Genomic DNA, 21,684 nt, shown 5'->3' on the forward strand with positions numbered 1-21,684 from the left:
GCTAAACAGAAGCACATTCCATTGAAAAACAAAACTCAGCGAGAAAGATCCATCCATGGCTTACTAAGGAGATTAAGGATAGTCTTAGATTTAAAAAGAGGTTTATAATATTGCAAATTATAGTTGTAAGTCTCAGGATTGAGAATGTTTTAGAAACCAGAAAAGGACCACCAAAAAGTTGATTAAAAGGGAAAAATAGAATGTAGAGAACTAGCCAAGAATGTAAAAACAGATTTTAAGAGCTTTTACAAGTATATAAAAAGAGAGTAACTAAAGTGAACACTGGTCCCTTAGAAGGAAAGACAGAAGAAATTCTGTGGAGAGAGAAACAGAGTTAACTTTTGAAGTCTGTATGACCCTGCTTCAGAGCTTTTAGCTTTATTTCAGATTTCCAGTACCTGCAGTATTTTGCTTTTATTTTATTACAGGAGGAATCCTCATGGGGAAGGAGGAAAAGGCAGATACATTTAATAAATATTTTGTGTCTGTCTTCACAGTTACATACCAGCAATAGAAGGTAACCTAGGGACTAAAGAGTGAGGAAATTAAGGTAATTAATATCAGCACAGAAAAAGCACTAGAGAAAGTCAAAGAACTAAAAACTGACACATTCCAAGGACCTTATAGCCTATATCCTAGGGTTCTAAAAGGGATCGCTGCAGCGATAGTGAATGCTCTGGTTATGATTTTCCAAAATTCCCTAGATTCTGGATTGCTCCCAGCAGATTGGAAGTTAACAAATGTAACACCGTTATTCAAGAAAGGAGGGAAGGAGAGATCGGCGAACTACGATTATGTTAGCCTGACATCAGTCATCAGCAAAGTGCTGGAATCTGTGATTGAGGAAGTCTTAACAATGCAATTAGAAAAGCATAATATGATTAGAATAAGGCAACATGGTTTTATGAAAGGGAAATCCTGTTAGACAAATTTATTAGAGATTTTGAGGATGTAACTAGTAGGGTAGATAAAGGGGAAACAGATATAGTACCTGGATTTCCAAAAGGCATTTGATAAGGTGCCACAAAAATGGTTAATACACAAGATAAGGGCTCATGGAGTTGGGGGTGCCATATTAGCATGGATAGAGGATTGGTTAACAGAAAGGAAGCAGATAGTAGGGATAAATGGGGCATTTTTAAGCTGATGGACTGTGATGAGTGGAGTGTCACAAGGATCAGTGCTGGGGCCTCAGCTATTTACAAACTATATTAATGACTTAGTGAAGAGACAGGGAGTAATATATCTAAATTTGCTGACAATACAAAGCTAGGTGGGAATTCAAGTGATGAGGAGAAAACAAAGTGGCTGAAAAGAGATATAGACAGATTAAGTGACTGGGCGACAAGCTAGCAGATGGAGTATAAAATGGGGAAGTATGAGGTTAGTTATTTTGGTAATAAGAATAAAAAAGCAGAATATTTTTAAAAGGCGTGAAACCTGTCGATGTTTACATTCAGGCAGACTTCAGTGTATTTGTACAAGGAACACAAAAAATTTAGCATGCATGTACAGCAAGCAATTGGGACAGCAAATGGTATATTGGCCTTTATTGTGAGGGGATTGGGGTTCAAGAATAAGGAAGGCTTGCTACAGTTGTACAGGGCTTTGGTGAGACCACCAAGTTTTGTGAAGGATGTTTAAGGATGGTCATGCTTGCATTGGAGGCAGTACAACAAAGGTTCACTATGTTTGGCCCCTGGGATGAGAAGGTTGTCCTATGATAGGCTGAGTAAATTGGATCAGTATTCTCTGGAATTTATAAGAATGAGAGGTGATCTCATTAAAACATTCAAGATTGTGAAGGGACTTGACAGGATAGACACTGAGAAGTTGTTTCCCCTGACTGGGGAATCTACAGTTAGAGTAATGGTTTCGAGGTTAGTCACAGAATCTCACAGTGCAGAAGAGGCCCTTTGGCCCATCGAGTCTGCATCGACAGGTGAGAAACACCTGACCTACATACCTAATCCCATTTACCAGCACTTGGCCCATAGCCTTGAATGTTATGATGTACCAAGTGCTCATTCAGGTACTTTTTAGAGAATGTGAGGCAACCCACCTCCACAACCCTCCCAGGCAGTGCATTCCAGTCATCTATGTCGTTTATATAAATGACAAATAATAGGGGACACAGCACAGATCCCTGTGGTATGCCACTGGACACGGGCTTCCAGTCACTAAAACATCCTTCTGTCATCACCCTCTGCCTCCTACAACTAAGCCAATTTTGAATCCACCTTATCAAATTACCCTGTATCCCAAATGCATTTGCCTTCTTTATAAGTCTCTCATGTGGGACCTTGTCAAAGACTTTGCTGAAATCCATATAAACTACATCAACTGCACTCCCCTCATCTACACACCTGGTCACCTCCTCAAAAAATTCAATCAAATTTGTTAGGCATGACCTCCCTCTGACAAAGCCAAGCTGACTATCCCTGATCATACCTTGCCTCTCCAAGTGGAGATAGATTCTTTCCTTCAGAATTTTCTCCAATAGTTTCCCTACCACTGACATGAGGTTCACTGGTCTGTAGTTCCCTGGCTTATCTCTACAATCCTTCTTAAATAGTGGAATCTCATTAGCTGTTCTGCAGTCCTCTGGCACCTCTCCTGCGGCCAGAGAAAAATTAAAAATTTGGGTCAGAGCCCCTGCGATCTCCTCCCTTGCCTCCCTCAGCAGTCTGGGACCCAAATTATCCGAACCTGGAGATTTGACTACTTTTAAGCCTGCCAACACCTCCAATACCTTGTCACTCCCTATGTCAATATCCAATTCCAAGACACCAAAAATCTGTCTATCTCATCCTTAAATACATTCAATATCAGCAATAATGACTGATCGTTTATGATTGAGATGAGGGGAAATTTCTTCACTCAGAAAGTTGTGAATCTTTGGAATTCTTTACTCCAGAGGGTTGTAGATGCACCGATACTGAATATATTTAAGGATGAGATAGACAGATTTTTGGTGTCTCGGAATCGGATATTGGGAGCGGGTGAGAAAGTGGAGCTGAAGCTCAAGATCAGCCATGATCATATTGAACGGCAGAACAGGCTTTGATCATTTAATTTTATAGTTTCTCGTTAGCTTCCTTATGTTTTTTCAACTTCTCTCAGAAGTCCTTTGTACTCCTTTTTGTCCTCTCCTTAAGTACTTCCGTATTTTCTTCCATATTTTTCTTTAGATTCGATTTTTTCTTTGTTTATCTACAATGCCCCAGAATTAGCTTGCTTGATGTTGGCTTTTAATGTAATACATTTCACTTGAACTCTATTCATGGTCCATGTTGGTACCGATGATGTAGGTAGAAAGAAGGGTGTGATCCTGTACTTAAAATTTAAGGTGCTAGGTAGGAAATTAGCTATCAGGACCTTAATAGTAGTAATCTCTGGATTACTCCTGGTAACACATGCAACTGAGTTTAGAAACTGGAGGAAAGGGCAGATGAATGCAGGCCTGCAGAGATGGTGCAAGAGGTATTGGGAATGAGGTGGGCCAAGTGGATCAAGTGTTAGTAGGGGGACATTTAGGGGACAGTGACCATTGTTTCATAAGATTTATGTTGGCTATGGAAAAGAACAAGGAGCTACCCAGAATAAGAATAATTAACTGGGGGAAAGTCAGCTTCAATGGGGTAAGAATGGATCTGACCCAGATAAATTGGAATCCAAGATTAGCAGGAAAACTGTAACTGAACAATGGACTGCCTTTAAAGCAGAGATAGTTTGAGTACAGTCAAGGTATATTCCCATGAAGAGGAAAGGTAGATCTAGAGCTCCCCGGATGATTAAAGAGATAGAGATTAAGATGAATCAGAAAAAGTGTACTTATGACAGATGTCAGGTGGATAATATAATTGAGAATCAGGCCTAATATAGAAGATTCAGAGTGGAATTGAAAAAGCAAATCAGAGAAGCAAAGAGAGAGTATGAGAAGGGACTGGCAGCTCATTTAAAAGGGAATCCAACCATAGGCATATAAATAGTAAAAGGGTGGTAAGAGGAGTGGGGCCCATTAGGAACCAAAAAGAAGATTTCTGCATGGTGGCAGGGGCCAAAGCTGAGCTATTAAATGAGTACTTTGCATCTGTCTTTACCAAGATGCTGCTGCCCAGGTTGTGGTGGAAGAGGAGGTAGTTCAGATACTCGAAGGGTTTAAATTGTTAAGGAAGAGTATTGGATAGGCTATCTGTACCTATGGTTGATAAAGCACTGGGAGTGGATGAGATACATCCAAGGATAATGAGGGAAGTGAGAGCGGAAATTGCGGAGGCACTGGCCTTAATTTTCCAATCTTCCTTAGACTTGGGTGGTGCCAGAGGACAAGAAAATTGCAAATGTTCTCTTGTTCAAAAAAGCGTGTCAAGGTAAGCCCAGCAGCAACAGGCCAGTCGGTTCAACCCCTGTACTGGGGAAGCTTTCAGAAACAATAATTCAAGCCAAATTTAGTGCAGGTATAATGTCTCAAAACCGGCAACCTTGGGACCAAGCCCATGCCGGTTTTCAGGTTGGACACTTGGGGCAAGATCAGGTTGGGTAGATTGGGCCAAGCTGGATCAGATGGGGTGAAAGGTCACTTGGACCACAGGAAAAGGCAGGCAGGCAAAGCCGAAAACTATTCACGCCATCATGCAGCTAAATAAGCTGGTAAGTTATTTTACACATCTAATTCTAATTAAAATTCACACATGGCAGCTTAAAAAATGTCCAGTTTTCAGACAGCTGGATTTGAAACACTGTACCTCCTGTCATTTGGGCAAATGTGGGTTAATTAAGGAAAGACAGTTTGTTAAGAGAAAATCATGTTTGAATCTTATTTTGAGGTATTAGGGAGGATTGATTAATAGAACGTTGTTGATGTGGTGTGCATGGTCTTCCAAAAGGCATTTGATAAAGTGCTGCACAACAGACTTGTGAACAAAGTTAAAGCTCGTGGAATAAAAGGGACAGTAGCAACGTGGATATGAAATTGGCTGAGTGACAGGGAACAGAGAGTAGTGGTGAATGGACCTGAGGAAGGTATATAGTGGAGTTCTCCAGGCATCGGTGTTAGGACCCCTGCTCTTCCTGATATATATTAATGACCTACCACCTTAGGATCCAATTTAAAAATTTGCAGATGATACAAAACTTGGAAGTGTTGTGAACCATGAGAAGGATAGTTTAGAACTTGAAAAGGACATAGGTTGATAAAATGGCAAGACAAGTGGCAGATGAAATTTCAGTGCAATGAAGTGTGAAGTGATCCATTTTGATAAAGTGCAGAGAGACAATATAAAATAAAAGGCATGATTCTAAAGGAGGTGCAGGAGCAGAACGACCTGGGTGTATATGTGCATAAATCATTGGAAATGGCAGGACAGATTGAGAGTGGTAATAAATCATATGGCATACAGGTTTATCAAAAGAGTAAAAAGCAAAGAAGTTATGTTAATCTTGTATAAAACATTGGTTCAATCTCAATTGGAGTAATGTGTCCCCTTGTGGGTACCACACTTTAAGAAGAATATGAAGGCTTTACAGAGGGTACAGGAAAGATTCACAAGAATGGTTCCAGGAATGAGGAACTTCAGTTATGTAGAAAGATTGGAGAAGTTGGGACTGTTCATTTTGGAGCAGAGAAGGTTTAGAGGAGATTTGATAGAGATGTTCAAAATCATGAGGAGTCTATACAGAGTAAATAGGGAGAAACTATGTTTCCATTGGTGGAAAGATTGAGAATCAGAGGGCACAGATTTAAGGTAAGTGGCAAAAGAAACAATGGCAACATGAGGAAAAACTTAATCATGCAGTGAGTGATTAGGATCTAGAATGCACTATCCAAGAATGTGGTGAAAGGAGGGTCAGTTGAGGCTTTCTTAAGGGAAATGGGTAATTTTCTAAAAGGGAAAATGTGCAGGGCTATGGGAAAAAGGCAGAGGAGTAGCACTCGGTGAATTGCTCCTTCAGAGAAATAGCACGGACATGATGGATCAAATGGTCCCCTTCTGTGCTGTAACCATTCTATGATTCTATTGATTATCCTATTAAATAATTCCCATTGTTTCTCTATCTCAACTTTTGAGATTTCCGCCCAGTTACCTTATTAGTTTCTCCCTTATTTCTAATCTATTATCTTAGTCATAGTCATACACATGTCACTCTTTATCCTAATTTTGAACCTTATTATGTTGTGATCACGAGTACTAAGATGCTCTTTTACTTTTCTCCTGTGTCATCTGGATCATCACTAAGATCTAACAGTGATTATTCAATGTAATTGGTAAATTTCAGACCATGGGGGGATGGGGGGGGGGTGGTGAATAAAAACTTTGGACACTGTTTTTGTCGTGTAACTGTAAAAGGTGTCATTGAATTACTAGACAGAAAAAGACCCAGCTCCATTTCATCACCTTTTATCATTCTGGTAGTCACATGGTCCAATGCTAGTGAAGTTGCTTACTAATCATAGCAATTAGTCTCTATCAATTAGTCTACAACAGATCCTGAAATTATCCAAGGAAACCCCAGTGGTGAAGAGCTTTGGGAATGATAGTTCCTAAATCAGCAGTTTCACTTTTCCTATTATCTGTTCACTCACTGGAATACTCATTTAGGTAATGTTTAGTGAGATGACAGCACATATTGGAGCTCCTTTGTGCCATGACTACATTCCAGTCTCAGCCCACTGAACCCCCAGTTTCAACTGCAGTATACGCAGAAGGCCCAACAATGAGCTACATGTTTCACTCCGTCAGAGACGGGAAGAATTGAAAAGGGCATTTCTGTGGTAGGTGCATTCAGTCCGGCTATTGGTTGTGAGCAGTACTGACAGAAGGGTTTGGGTGCAGGCAGGCCACCCTGCCCTCTCGTCTTGTCATCGTCTTCCAGTTAGGGGAAGCCCATGAGAGGATAAAAACAGGAAAAAGAGGGAATAGTTTAGTCTACGCCAGCCTGTTATTTTAAAGCATTTTTGATAGTACAAGGATAAAGCTTTGCTGATGACAACATTCTTTCTCATTTCTATCCTTAACCTATCAAGGACATGTCAAGAAAATGAACAGATTAAATCATGAAGGAACTGCCTAAGCAACTCTCCCCTCCTTTTAATTTTTAGGGTCTGTCATGGTTAGTGTGGTGGTGTTCATAGCGGTTTATATGCTGGTTTGAGATAAATTGATTAGCAGAGGTCTCATGAGTAAATGAAGAACTTCTGATTTTGTTGTGTAAAATCAAAAAAACAAATCATTGCACATTTAAATGTCTCACACAAATTGATCTTTATTTTTTACAGATGAAAATGATCCAAATGATGGGAACTGCAGTGATACAAGCACTAATTTAGACCAAGTATGTTTGATAATGTTAAATATTTTTTAATTATTTTGATATTGTGATCTCTCACATCCCTGTCATATCAGATGGGACACAACTTGAAGGGGAAACCCTTTTCCTCCTGGTTGCTGCGGTTGAGAACCGACCTGAGATCAAGCCTTGAGTGTGATGATCAGAGATTTGACCTTGGGTTTCTAGTATCTCTAACATGTGCACTGATTTAACTATTTAAGTATAAATCTGCAAGGTAATACAGTTTAATTAAACTACATGCTAATAGATACCTGGATGATTAATGGATATAATACTTTTATCATTTCTAAAGCTTATTCCATTGCATTCTCATAGATACATTAAGTTAAGCATGGTTTAGGCATACACAATTGCTTTGTTTAAGGCTTCTTGTCATTGTGCATCTTCCTCAGTATGAGAAATCAGGATTATATAGGATTACATAGAAATTACAGCGCAGAAATAGGATATTAGGCCCAACAAGTCTATGCTGGTGTTAGTGATTCACACAAGCTTTCTGCCGCCATACTTAATTTAGTTATATCGGAATAACCATCTGTTCCTTTCCCTCTCATTATTTATCCAGCTGCCCCTTAAATGCACATGTTATTCGCCTCACCTGTTTCTTGTATTAGCAAGTTCCACATTCTAACAAATTTCTGGTAAAGAACTTCCTCCTGAATTCCTTATTGGAGTTAGTAGTGATCATCTTGTATTTAAGAGCTCTGGCCTTGGATTCTTCCACAAGCAGAAACAGCCCGTCTACATGTGTCTGTGGCTCTTTCAGAAAGAACCAACATTGCTTCTCAGCTTAAATGATAGGAAGCATGTTCAGTGATGAGGGGTGAATTTTTTTCACCTTCAAAAGATGGAACATGGCACTCTCATCAAGGGTACTCTATCTGGTGTTCGAGAAGTGAAAGCTCGTCCAATAAATCTGCAGAAAACAGCAAAAGTTCTTTGAAATTGCCTTGCTCATTGACCCTTACTTGTCGAAGCAATAACTGGAATCGGTTCATTTCCTTAGTAACACAAGCAGCCCTCGGACTTAAACTCAGGACAGCTGGTTAGGATTCAAGTATTTATCTACTCCAGTTGCTAACCCAAGTGGATTTACCCACGTCACTATTTATTGTGACAAAAAAATGGTGTATCCACCTTCTGGCAAAAAATGTGAACTTTTCCTACCAAAAGTTACTGTTACGATCTCCATAGAGAACAATAACTTCTAAAAAAAAATAAATTGAATTTCCAGTTAATAGTGAAAGGATGACATGACAAGATTTCATGTTTTAAGATTTTTACTGCAACAAAAGACGAAAAGCATTATTGATTAAACACTATCTTTGTAGGCAACCATAACATTCCCCTTTTTCTTTGAGTTTAATCAAAAACACACTTTACAGATATACTTTGCAGTGTCCTTTAAGTAGACATTCAATTCTTCCAGAACCAGTCCAAGATGATTCTTAGTTCCTGAGGGTTTTCCTCTGTTCTGTTCCCTTCTCAGCCTGGGAACTTTTAATCTCAGAACAGTTTAAAAGTGAGTTTTTTTTTCCCTGGAGGTTCTTCCTCTAGCACAAGCCAGGCGAATCTTCCTTGTTTTAACTCCTCATGAATTCCACCTTTGCAATTCGAGTGTGAGCTCCTACCTGTATTCCTCCATGGTGAACCACAGCATCTTGCTGCCTATAGCTGCTCTCCCTCTCCCAGATCCTGACAGAGTAACCTTGTCATGTAAGTTTTTAGGGATATCTTAGACATTTCTCCTCTCAAAGCCTATCTCTATGGCAATGAGAATCACGTGGACTTTGTACCCAGGTAAAAAAGCTGATTAGCTATCCTTGAGACCCTAACTCTCTTTCATCTTGGAAGTAAATGGACAGTTTAAAGCACAACTGCTTTCAACACGACATTGTCAACACTTTTCTGGGACTTTGGAGACTACGCATTGTTAGCACACAGGCTAATTTGTCTCCAAGTGTGAACAACTTTCATCTTTCCAGTTTTAATCTTTAACAGCCATCATCACCCAGGCCTGTTGTCAGGCAGACTTCAGAACAGGTCACATGACCCCCTTTATTTTACCCTAAATTGAAGGCAGTCCCAAAACGTAACAATCTTATAAACTTCATGATTGTGACAGTTATTTTTTGATGCTTTACATTTCTTCCTAAGCATTTCAAATTTGAAATTCCTCTTGTATTTAAATCATTCCACAGCCTTGCCTTTTCCGATCACCTGCCCCTGTTTAACCCTGCCTGAACTCTTCATTCTCTGATTCCAGCTTTTTGTGTGTCAACCTCCCAACTTCATTGACACCCAGACCTTCAGCTGCTTACATTCAACTCTCTGAAAACTCCATATCTCTTTCCACCACACAAGCCCCTGTATATCCCTCCTTTAAACAAAGCTTTTAATCAGCCTGCCTAATGTTGACATCTTTTGATGATCTGCTTCTATCACTGCTTGTTTGTCCCTACAACCACACCAACCCCCTCCACCTCTCTGTCTCTCTATCTCTCCGCCCCCCACACACACACCCTAAACCAGCTTATATTTCAGCTCTTTCCTGGACTCGAACTCAAGTTCTGTCGAAGGGTCATGAGGACTCGAAACGTCAACTCTTTTCTTCTCCGCCGATGCTGCCAGACCTGCTGAGTTTTTCCAGGTAATTCTGTTTTTGCCTAATCCTCCCCCTCTGGTTTGCAGGTATCTGTTAAGTGGCTTTGGATGTATTCCATGCTATATTCTGCTATATAATGCAAATACTTGTTTTCTTTTTAAGAATTTTAACATGGCAAACACAACCTAATACCTGTGGAACTGCACCTCCATGGGAATAAACATTTTTCAAAGCTCAAAAGGGAAGAAATGGGATTAATAGCAATGCAGTTTTGGGTTTGAAGGTTGTACAGTTCGTAACTAAAATTCTTCACATATATCTGATAAAGGGACAAGTGCTTCACAGTTTGTTGGGTGATATTAGCACCTAGGCAATATGTGGCATGTTCAGACAGCCACTAGAAGTGATAATCCTGTCTCAGAGGTAACAATATTGCATGGCAGAGGTCAGACACAACTCTATAGGAAAGTAAGGGAGAATAGTGAGTGAGCTCCAGAGCCAGGCAGGTACTCATAAGAACATGGGAATGCTGGATGAAAAAAGACAAAAGTCCATCTCGTTCGCCTTCTAACATCCTGGTAGACATATACAATACAACAAAAATGGAGTTGTTGTCTAATTATAGCAATCAGGCTCCATCAAGTCTACCACAGACCCAAATTTTTTTTGGAGAAATATACTTTATTCATAAAATATCTGAAAGAACATTACAAAACATTTCTAAATGGCCATCACAAAAAGTTCAATCAGATTCAAAGGTGCAAGGAAAATCCCCAGTGGTGGAGAGCTTTGGGAACCATTGGCCCAAAGTTACAACCATACTGCGCTTAACCACAGATTTCAGTTGTGGTGTCTCAAATTATGTTATTTTGGACCCAGTAACAGAATAAGTAACAGAATTGACATTGACCTGGGGAACCAAGAATCCAGTTATAATTGTGCTTTTTTTTTACAGCAAGAGTACCAAGAGGAAACTGAAGACATACGGCGGGAAGTCCAAATGCAAACTACAGAAGAGGCCCTAACCACAGGCAGAGAACCACATAAACCATCAGGTAATTTTTTTAAAACTACTCAATCTTCGAGAAATCATATTGCTCTACTCAGCTCTTAATTCCGTCAGGTGGCACGACTTCTCGAAGAACTGCTCCTGCTGTTTATTTGTCTCGATGAAATGCTGTTTTATCTTAATATTCAGGTTCAGCGCTTGGTTCTAATTATGCTGATGTATGTGTATAAAGGAAGTTGTGGTTTCCAGCGTTTCCTCCAAATATTGTAAAGATCTTTGACAGGATGGTGTGGTTTCTGAATATAATTTTGCTGACTTCCTTGTTAGTTAATCCAATAATAGTGAATTGCTACAGCCTTCGAGTGTTAGCTGTGCTGATTCAGGTAACATTGCCTTCCAGTGGAATTTGATAGAAGTGAACCTTCTAGTTCAGAAATATGCGGAACAAACTGTGATTTGATAAATATGAGGTATGACAGCCACCACCAACCTCCCCGCCCCAATATAAGATTTAGGATTGTAAGCAGACATTCTCCTCTTCAAAAGTAGGACGTGGAATAGACTTCCAGATAGACTTGTGGAGATGAAAACACTGGAATCATTTAAGAAACAGTTGGAGGTGGCAAGGCCTTGGCCTTTCTGAAACTTGGTTGGGCCAAAGTGGTAACCCAATGCAGAGCACTTAAGGAACACAGTAAGATATTGATACGGATTTTTTGAGACATTGACATTCTGTTGCTTTATTACCAGAGGATGGGTAATTCCTGGTAATTCAGCATGCTGATCTTCAGCATATTGTTGCAAGATCCATAGTGTCAAGACTTTGCTTGGAAATGAACACTGGATAAACCAAGTAACTATTTGAAATAATATGAGTCAAATGATTTGTAGTTGTTGTGTTGCATTAGTTACTAATATTTCATTTTAGCTATTACTGTGTTCTAAGGTGAATCTTCTACTGTTATTTCAAACAAGTACCGTACATTCCCTGAACCTTTAGTAAAACACTATTAGCAGAGATTCTGTCCCATTTATTTTAATTATTTATAAACCAATATAACTTGAATTTTGTGAAGAATATAGCATAGGAGTGTTAGCAGAATATGGATATTAGTCTGTGATGCCGACACAATTAAACAGAAGCAAAAGAAGCCTTGTAATGGAATAAAGAAGAATGGAAAGCTGGCTCTAATTATACGATGCAACAACAAAAATCTTGTTTCCCTTAAACTTTTCAATGATGCAGTTTCTTTGCACCTTTTGCAAATTTAACCAGCAGCAACAGCATCTCCCAATTGCTATGACACAGCAGATGGTAAATGCTAACCTGTTCAAATCCCAGAGGGAAACTTGAAGCAACTATCACAACTAATTTTCAATTTGTATGTTTCGAGATGCTTGAGGGCTTTGAATTCAGTAATAATAAGACCATCAAGTCTTGAGGTTTTTATAAAACTAAATTAAACATCTATTAACAAGAAAAATTATTTTTAAGCACACGTGTATGTCTACGAATTACTACTATAATAACTTCTAAGCCCCCTAATTAATTCAACTCCCAGTTACACTTTCATAATGGCAACAGTAAAACACATAGATTTTAAAAGACACAGGCAAAGTAAACGAGATCCTGTACATTCACATTCAAAGTGAGTTCTCTCAGTAGTATATTAGCATGGATAGAGGATTGGCTAACTACTAGAAGACAGAGAGTTGGGATAAGGGGGCATTTTCAGGATGGCAACCTGTAACTAGTGGAGTGCCACAGGGATCAGTGCTAGGGCCACAATTATTTACTATATATATTAATGACTTAGATGAGGGAAGTGAATGTACTATCGCCAAGTTTGCAGATGACACAAAAATAGGTGGGAAGGCAAGTGGTGAGGATGACACAAGGAGTCTACAGAGGGACATAGACAGGTTAAGTGAGTGGGCAAAAAAATGGCAGATGGAATATAATATGGGAAAATGTGAGGTTATGCACTTTGGCAGGAAGAATAGAGAAGCTGAATATTATTTTAATGGAGAAAGTCTGCAGAAGGCTGCAGCACAGAGGGTTTTAGGAGTCCTTGTGCATGAATCCCAAAAAGCTAACATACAAGTTCAGCAGGTAATAGGTAAGGCAAATGGAATGTTGGCCTTTATTTCAAAGGGAATGGAGTACAAAAATAGGGAAGTCGTGCTAAAACTAGTTAGACCACACCTAGAATACTGTGAACAGTTTTGGTCCCCTTATCTAAGGAAATATATGCTGGCATCAGAGGCAGTCCGGAGAAGGTTCACTAGGTTGATCCTGGATATGGAGAGATTTTCTTATGAGGAGAGGTTGAGTAGGTTAGGCCTGTACTCATTGGAGTTTAGAAGAATGAGAGGTGACTTTATTGAAACATATAAGATTCTTAGGGAGCTTGACAGAGTAGATACTGAGAGGTTGTTTCCCCTTGTGGAAGAGTCTAAGACCAGAGGGCATAATCTCAGAGTAAGAGGGCACCCATTTAAAACAGAGATGAGGAGGAATTTCTTCTCAGAGGGTAGTGAATCTGTGAAATTCTTTACCACACAGGGCTGTAGAGGCTGGATTGTTAAGTATATTCAAGGTGGAGATAGACAGATTTTTAATCAGCAAGAGAATCAAGGCTTATGGGGAAAAGGCAGGAAAGTGGAGTTGAGGATTGTCAGATCAGCCATGATCTCATTGAATGGCAGAGCAGACTCGATGGGCCAAATGGCCCACTTCTGCTACTATATCTTACGATCTTAACTTCAGTGCCTGGAGGCAGCGGTTTGGTATATACAGGCTGAAGGTGTTTCACTCATGTTGAATCTTAGACTGCCTTCTCTTATACACACATCTCCTTTACACATATTTTCCCCTTTGAATGCAAATTCCCATTGTTTCACTGTGTCTTTGGACTTTGCCTCCCTGGTCATAAAAAATCATCATAGTACTAATTTTACCAGTAATCTTTGGGAAAAATAAACACACTGTTTCTCAACTTCACCTGGCTAGGTGACACATTTTGCTCCTCCTTTGAAAACAATCTAGTCTGGTGTATTTAAAAATGCAAATGTCCTTTTACGCCTTACATTTGTTTACATCAAAGCCTTCAGACCAGCTGCCTTTAATCCAATTAAGTCTCACACACGCACACATAGACACACACAGACACAGATATCACTATTTTAAAATAAATTCCAATAATATTATGAAAATTATTATATCTTCCTGACACAATTTAATACCCATTCTTGTTATTTGTTCCTGGATGTGGCTTTTATTTATTTTTAGGATGTATGTGACACTGGCATTCCTGGTTTCCCTGAGGGTGTTAAAAGTCAATCACATAATGTAGGCCTAAAGTAACATGTAGGCCTGATGAGGTAGAGGTGACTAGTTTCCTCCTCTGAGTAAGCCAGTCAGGTTTTTGGTTACGAACTGGCATGATCAATTCTGTTGTCAACCTATAAATTTACCAACTTTACTGAATTAATTTTCATAATTTACTGTAGGTGGGATTAAACTAGGTGGAATTACATTGAATTTATAGCAGATAGAGACCAGTTGCCCAGCTGGTCTATCCTGGTGCTTATGCTCTAAGGAGCCTCCTCCCACCATCTTCAAATTGTGTAAGCATTATCTTCTGTTCCTTTCTCCCTCGTGTTTAACTAGCTTTCCCTTGTGACCAATGAGTTGCTGGTTCAGTGTCTTAACCATTCGGCTACCTTACTCGGTAACCTGAATGTGTTAAGATCCTTGGCCTATCCGATTTCAAATTAAACTAGTAGTTTTCTTTTCAGCAACTGTTAACTTTCTATAAGGATCACATTTGTCCAGAATTAGGCCACTGGCCAGAACACACAAAGATGTTTGTTCTTTGCTGATTGACCTTTGTCTCAACTTTAGCTTCTCACTTTTCTCTCTGTCATTACCTTTCTACTTCCCTTTTCCTACTTCCCCTATCCAATACACATGTCTTAGTGTTAGGAACAAATTCAGGGGTGGGGATTAAGACTCTTGTAGATGGATGCTTTGCAGGAAGCCAGATACATGATACATGCTCAAATATGGAGTTTTCTGCGCAGTTAACATTAGTTCCCAATTGTGTTTGAACAGCAACAGGGCGAACAAAGGCATTCTGGGAGAAATGCAAGGAAGTGCGGTGCGTGGAAAAGATCTTCATGAAAATCCAGAATGATCTGAATTCCATTCAGCAAAATATAGTTAATGAAAAAGCGACAGAGAAAGGTATGTTAACATTGCGACTAGTGGCTGTATTTGGATGTGGATGATTTTTATTCTACTAAATCTGAATATATAGTTTTAAATTCATGTCTTTAAACAAAAAATAAAGTGAATTATGTAAAAGGTTATTTAGTTCTATTTTTTGTTTAGTCAGATGACAGTCAGCATTGTACCATCGTACTCTTGCTCCATATTAGCACTGTGCCAAAGTAATTGCTTTTATATCTGCTACAGCTCTGACAGCCATTTGCATGGTGACAGGTACAGAACATCACAGAGAAATGCAAGAAGGAGACTGTGATCTCTCAATTCCTCCACCATCTGCAGGATTACTAAGTTTGCTTTAAGTAACTATATTACTCTGGAACAGCAGCCTTCATCAAATCTCCAGGTTCTGTTCGATTTCCAGATGACTGTTGATTCAATTCCTAAATTTTACACAACATTTGAAGCCACATTTACACATTGTAAATTAGCACCAATACCACAGCAGGACTTGCAATGTGGGTGTATAGTCAATTGCACATTATGCTAGTCAGTGGCAGGGTTGATAGCATTCATCAGTGTGTCACGTCGGCATCTTACAGCACTGCACCCAGTATCAGGAATGTACCATGCAAGAAATAAACAGGCCGCGCACAAGCAACATTCCTTATCTGTATGAACAACTGTATGGCAATCTTAAAGGGACAAGCAGGCTGTGTACAGCAACATAAATTAGAGGGAACATTGGAAGGCAGTGCTGTAGAGGGAGTGAACTTTGGAATTCATTATTTTAGGTATAATAGAGTTTCTAGACATGGAAAAGCATGCAACAAGAAAACAGCATTCAGCCCATCAAATCTATTCCCTTTGCAGAGCGCGTATAAGTTACCTTACCACAGGGTCTACCTTACCCATAGGAAGATATGAATATAAGAAAAAATCCTCCCCAGCCTGAAAAGTTAATCAAGTGAAACGGCACAATGTTAATCTAACCTTATAAATGACAGTATGTGGGACTATTCAGTTGTCTTTCACAGCTGAATCATCCATTTTGTCAGTAACACAGAAATTTGCCATTTTCTGTACAGCTTATTACCGATTAATTCAATTAAGTGAGACCCAGAGACATTTTTTTTTGTGAAAGTTTGCATTCAATGTCAATCATTCCAGTCTGGGCTGAATCTAATCTCTATTCCAGGTGCACATGACAACTGGGAAATTTTTGTCCTTATTTCATAAAATAGCCACTTAAAATGGAAACTAGCCTCTCCGGCTAGGTTTCAAAATGGGGGTGAGGAAATGGGTTGTCCAAAGCAACTTTGCAATGTTGGTTAGTCTGGAAATTTAAAATTAGAAATACCGTACTGTGTTCTCCAAGTAAAAGAAAATTGTACATCATCAAGGCTTTATCAATCATTTAAGATTTGATAAATTCTACATATTTTATGTAGTAGTCTCTATTTATTGTCTCTTTGTTCAGATGAGTGACAGTATTAATATATCCTTAACACTAAGTCAAAGTTCTTATTGTTTTTAGTTCGGATAAGCAAGCCAAACACCATGGATCAACTGGAATTTGTACAGTCCAACTTGAAAATCTATCAAGAGACAAATCAGTCACATTCAAAAATTCTTTTATGTCACCAGATTTCTAATATATTAACTCCTTGTGGACTGGTTCCAGTTTTCTTGTTTTTAAAATACCATGTAGCTGCATCTATATTTTTTGACTTTTGTGTCTAATTCAGTGTCAAAATCTGAATGACTTGACTTAGCATTTGCACAGTGGTCTAAAAGTAAAACCGGGAAAATGTAGTGAGCAGTCTCCAGAGACACATATAAAAATAGGGGTTAGATGAATTATAGACATTAACACGTGCACTTTGTGGCGAAGGTCAACTGGTTTTGCTCCATATATATGCAGTCTTTCTTATGGAATCTGCCTTCACTACAAACTCAAGACAAAAGTATTGGGGAAGAAACAATATTGCAACAATAAGTTTTGCCACAAAGAGCAGTAGACGGGCAATAGGTCCAACACATCTGCAGATGTCAGCTGTGGCTCAGTAGTATAACTCTGGATTGGATTGTCAAGGGCTCAAGTGCCACACCAGAGGCTTGAGACTAGGCTGATGCTCAAGTGCTGTGCTACCAGAGGTGCTGTCTTTTGGACGAGATGTTAAATTAAATCTGCACTCTCGGCTAGATGTAAAATGCACCATGGTGCTGTTTGAAGAGGAGCAGAAAATTTCTCCAGATGCCCTAGCCAACATTTATCCCTGAGCTTACACCTAAAATGGATGATGGGGTAATATATTTCATATTGTTTACGGAACCTTGCTGTGCACAAGTTGGCTGACATGTTTCCAACATTACAACAGTGACACAATTTCAGAAGTATCTAGTTGGCTGTGAAGTGTTTTGGGAGAGTCCTGAACTCTTGAAAGGCACAAGGAAATACAAGCCCTTCTTTATTTCTTCTCCTTCTTTGTCATATTATAATATTGGATGTAGATTATTTTTAATGAACTACAGTTACAATGCTTTTACAGTGAAATAAACAGCTTTAATATTTGTGAGAACTTTTATTCTACACTTTTGTCTAGCTCTAAACCTAGATAGTGATTGTCAGTGAGTTCTTTTTGATCATAGGGAGCATCAGAGCTAAATCTGACCTGAGCTTACCTAATACCTACATTTTCTAGTAGCAGGGGTTTGGGGGTGGAGTGGGTTGGGTGATTGATAAATACCTGGAGTGGAAACAAATGGCATTCCCCCAACTTTCTAACTTGGGGTGCCGAAGTTAATTGTAGTGCACCAACTGCTCACTGGCTGAGATTAGCTGGCTGTGTGTAACCAGAGATTGACCCTGAGATCTTAAGGCCTGCATAGCCCTGTAGCATGTCGAGCAGCACACAAAACTTCAGCTATGTGTTTAAAAAACTGAAACAAATCCAGAGATAAAAGAGGGGTAAGCTTAAAAAAAAACGTTGGGCTTTTCATTAACCAGCATGATGCAACCCGTTCTGTGATTGATCAGTGATATTAAAGCCCATAGCACAGTGGGATTATCTAGACCTTTAAACTGCAGTTCAAGAAGTTTATTTTTACTTCTTGTTAATGCTTTTCTTTCAGATTATGACACAGCATGGGCAGTCCTTCTGACTATGGATCCGTTTCAAGACTTCATATCAGAATTTCAATCTGGTAAGGATTACATTGTACAAAAGCAAAATTCTATGGCTTCTAAATATCTAAACTTAAAGCAGAAAATGCTGGAAACATTCAGCAAGTCTGGCAGCACCTGTGGAGAGAGAGACAGAATTAACAGGTCAATATTTGGCTTTCAGTCAACATTGAAAAATTGATTATCTGGTCATTATCTCATTGCTGTTTGTGGGACCCTGTTGTTTATAAATTAGCTGCCACATTTTCTACAGTCCAACAGTGACTACACTTCAAAGCTACTTTATAACTGGAAAGTGCTTTGGGATGTCCTGAGTTTGTGAAAAGTGCTACATAAATACATTTGTTCTTTAACAAAAAACCCCATTCTCATTATGTTTTCTCCTTTAACAGAAATACATCAAAACCTGCAACATCTTGAAGAAGAAAAATTATCTTTGCAAAGAAGAACATGTCTTGTTGAGGAGATGAGAAATCTAGCTGGATCACTGAATCAGAGATCTTACAAAGAGAAATGATTGCTCCAAGTTTACCACCATCCTACCCTGTCCCATACTGAAGCTATATTTGTTATTAGAAGTTGTGAGCTTTTGTACATTAGCAACAAGCAGTACAATATCAAACTGGGAATGCAAATTATTGTGGGGCTTTTGCATCGCAAGGCACATGAGGGAGAAATGATATCTACTGTTGCCCTGTGTTTTCGAGCCAGTGGTGGAATTAGATGTGAGGTGGTCAACTTGCCATCCAGCAAGCTTACGTTCCTGGGGATTTCTGCAGGCTGGTCAAGGAACTAGCCTGAATTGGCAGGAGGCTTTTAATCTATGCAAAGTGGGATTCTATGACATCTATTGGACCCTGATATGACCTACTGGATGGACTGTGCATGGTGGACATTCTACTTCATCAATCCTTTGTGGGCAGGACATTCTTCTGAGCCGCACCCTCAATTGTAGGCTCATGATTGAGCTTTCTACCAGCTTGGCCTCTGGTCATCTGATAATACGCAGATCCAAAGCTACAGTGGGATGTCCATTTAGGGCTGGTCAAAATGGACCACCCTCTTCACCAGCTAATCGCATGATAATTGCAATCTACTCTAAAAGATCAGACTGAATCACAGGGTCACAATTATTACAATGCAGAAGAAAGCCATTCGGCCCGTTGTGTCGACACTGACTCTCCTAATGAGCAATGAACCTAGTGCCATTCTCCTTCTACCCCTCATGTTATACTCAATGGAGCACAGAACAATGAGAGATGATCTAATTGAAACATAAGATTCTGAGGGGGATTGACAGGGTAGATGCTGAGAGGATGTTTCCCTTGTGGGGGAATCTAGAAGCAGGGTCACCCATTAAAGATGGAGATGAGGAAGAATTTCTTCCCTGAGGGTTGTGAATCTTTAGAATTCTCTATCCCAAACTGCAAAATCTATTTGACATCTCTGTAAGATCAAGTCTAATTCATGGTATGTATTGCAGGAGGTATTCAAATTACTCGGTTTGGAGAGACTGCAGTGCCTCTCTCCACACCACCACTTGCTGTGACATCCCTGCAACTACACTGTTACAAGCAGGATTTCCTTTCTAAAATGTTTACATTAGCAATTTGTGTTTAAAATTTGATATAAAAGCACAACCAAAAATCATGACAACAAGTTATACTGGAAGTACGTTGTAACAGATGATGTATGTTTTTATATGGATAGATGTCATTGAATATCTTAGTGGTGATTTCTGTGCCAGAAAATTTTAACCAAAACAATGATGTGCAATTTAGAGATTAAAATGAAAATAATTAAATAGCAGGCGCTCTTTAGCAATTGTGTCAAGAAACTATTTTCTGTATGACAACTGAACTTTTAAAAAGCTGTAGACCAAGCTAAATACAGAGGATTGGAGTATAAAATTAAGGAAGTTTTACTACAACTGTACAGGGTGTTGGTAAGACCACGCCTAGAGTACTTGGTAGTTTTGGTCTCCTTATTTAAGGAGTGGTATCGTTGCATTGGATGCAGTTCACTAAGCTGATTCCTGGGATGAAGGGATTGTCTTATAGAAACATAGAAACTAGGAGCAGGAGTAGGCCATTCGGCCCTTCGAGCCTGCTCAGCCATTCATTAAATCATGGCTGATCATCCAACTCAATAGCCTGCTCCCGCTTTCTCCCCATATCCTTTGATCCCTTTCGCTCCAAGAACTATATCTAACTCCTTCTTGAAAACACACAATTTTTTGGTCTCAACTACTTTCTGTGGTAACGAGTTCCACGGACTCACCACTCTCTGGGTGAAGAAATTTCTCATTTCAGTCCTAAATGGTCTACCCCATATCCTCAGACTGTGACACCTGGTTCTGGACTTCCCCACCATCGAGGGCAGCCTTTCTGCATCTACCCTGTCTAGTCCTGTTAGAATTTTATAGGTTTCTATGAGATCCCTCCTCATTCTTCCGAATTCCAGCATATATAATCCTAATCGACTCAATCCCTCCTCATATGTCAGTCCCGTCATCCCAGGAATCAGTCTGGTAAACCTTCGCTGCACTCCCTCTATAGCGAGAACATCCTTCCTCAGATAAGGAGACCAAAACGGCACACAATATTCCAGGTGTGGTCTCACCAAGGCCCTGTAGAATTGCAGCAAGACATCCCTGTTCCTGTACTCGAATCCTCTCGCTATGAAGCCAACATACCATTTGCCTTCTTTACCGCCTGCTGCACCTACATGCTTACCTTCGGTGACTGGTGTACAAGGACACCCAGGCCTCATTGCACATTCCCCTCTCTCAATTTATAGCCGTTCAGATAATAATCCGCCTTCCTGTTTTTGCTACCAAAGTGGATAACCTCACATTTATCCACATTATACTGCATCTGCCATGCATTTGCCCACTCACTCAGCTTGTCCAAATCACACTGAAGCATCTCTACATCCTCCTTACAGCTCACTCTCCCACCCAGCTTTGTGTCATCTGGAAATTTGGAGATGTTACATTTAGTTCCCTCATCAAAATCATTAATATATATTGTGAATAGCTGGGGTCTCAGCACCGATCCCTGCTGTACCCCACTAGTCACTGCCTGCCATTCGGAAAAAGATCCATTTATTCCTACTCTTTGTTTCCTGTCTGCCAACCAGTTTTCTATCCATCTCAATCCCATGCACTTTAATTTTACACGCTAATCTCTAATGTGGGACTTTGTCGAAAGTCCAAATAAACCACATCCACTGGCTTCCCTCTCATCAACTCTACTAGTTACATCCTCAAAAAATTCCAGTAGATTTGTCAAGCATGA

At 39.6% G+C, this 21,684-nt stretch overlaps 1 protein-coding gene across 1 annotated transcript in view; it reads left to right on the plus strand.

Moving 5' to 3' along the window:
* The window catches only part of phf11 (PHD finger protein 11), a 167,913-nt gene extending 147,708 nt beyond the window's left edge, over window positions 1–20,205 (plus strand). Inside the window, exons 34-38 of the mRNA XM_041210924.1 lie at window positions 7,280–7,335; window positions 10,914–11,013; window positions 15,085–15,216; window positions 18,334–18,405; window positions 18,778–20,205. Of these exons, the coding sequence (XP_041066858.1) occupies window positions 7,280–7,335; window positions 10,914–11,013; window positions 15,085–15,216; window positions 18,334–18,405; window positions 18,778–18,902 (485 nt within the window). The 3' untranslated portion in view covers window positions 18,903–20,205. The remainder of the gene's footprint in view (window positions 1–7,279; window positions 7,336–10,913; window positions 11,014–15,084; window positions 15,217–18,333; window positions 18,406–18,777) is intronic.
* Window positions 20,206–21,684: the final 1,479 nt, after the last annotated feature.

This window comes from Carcharodon carcharias, chromosome 18 (assembly GCF_017639515.1).
Source record: "Carcharodon carcharias isolate sCarCar2 chromosome 18, sCarCar2.pri, whole genome shotgun sequence".
NCBI classification, from domain to species: domain Eukaryota; kingdom Metazoa; phylum Chordata; class Chondrichthyes; order Lamniformes; family Lamnidae; genus Carcharodon; species Carcharodon carcharias.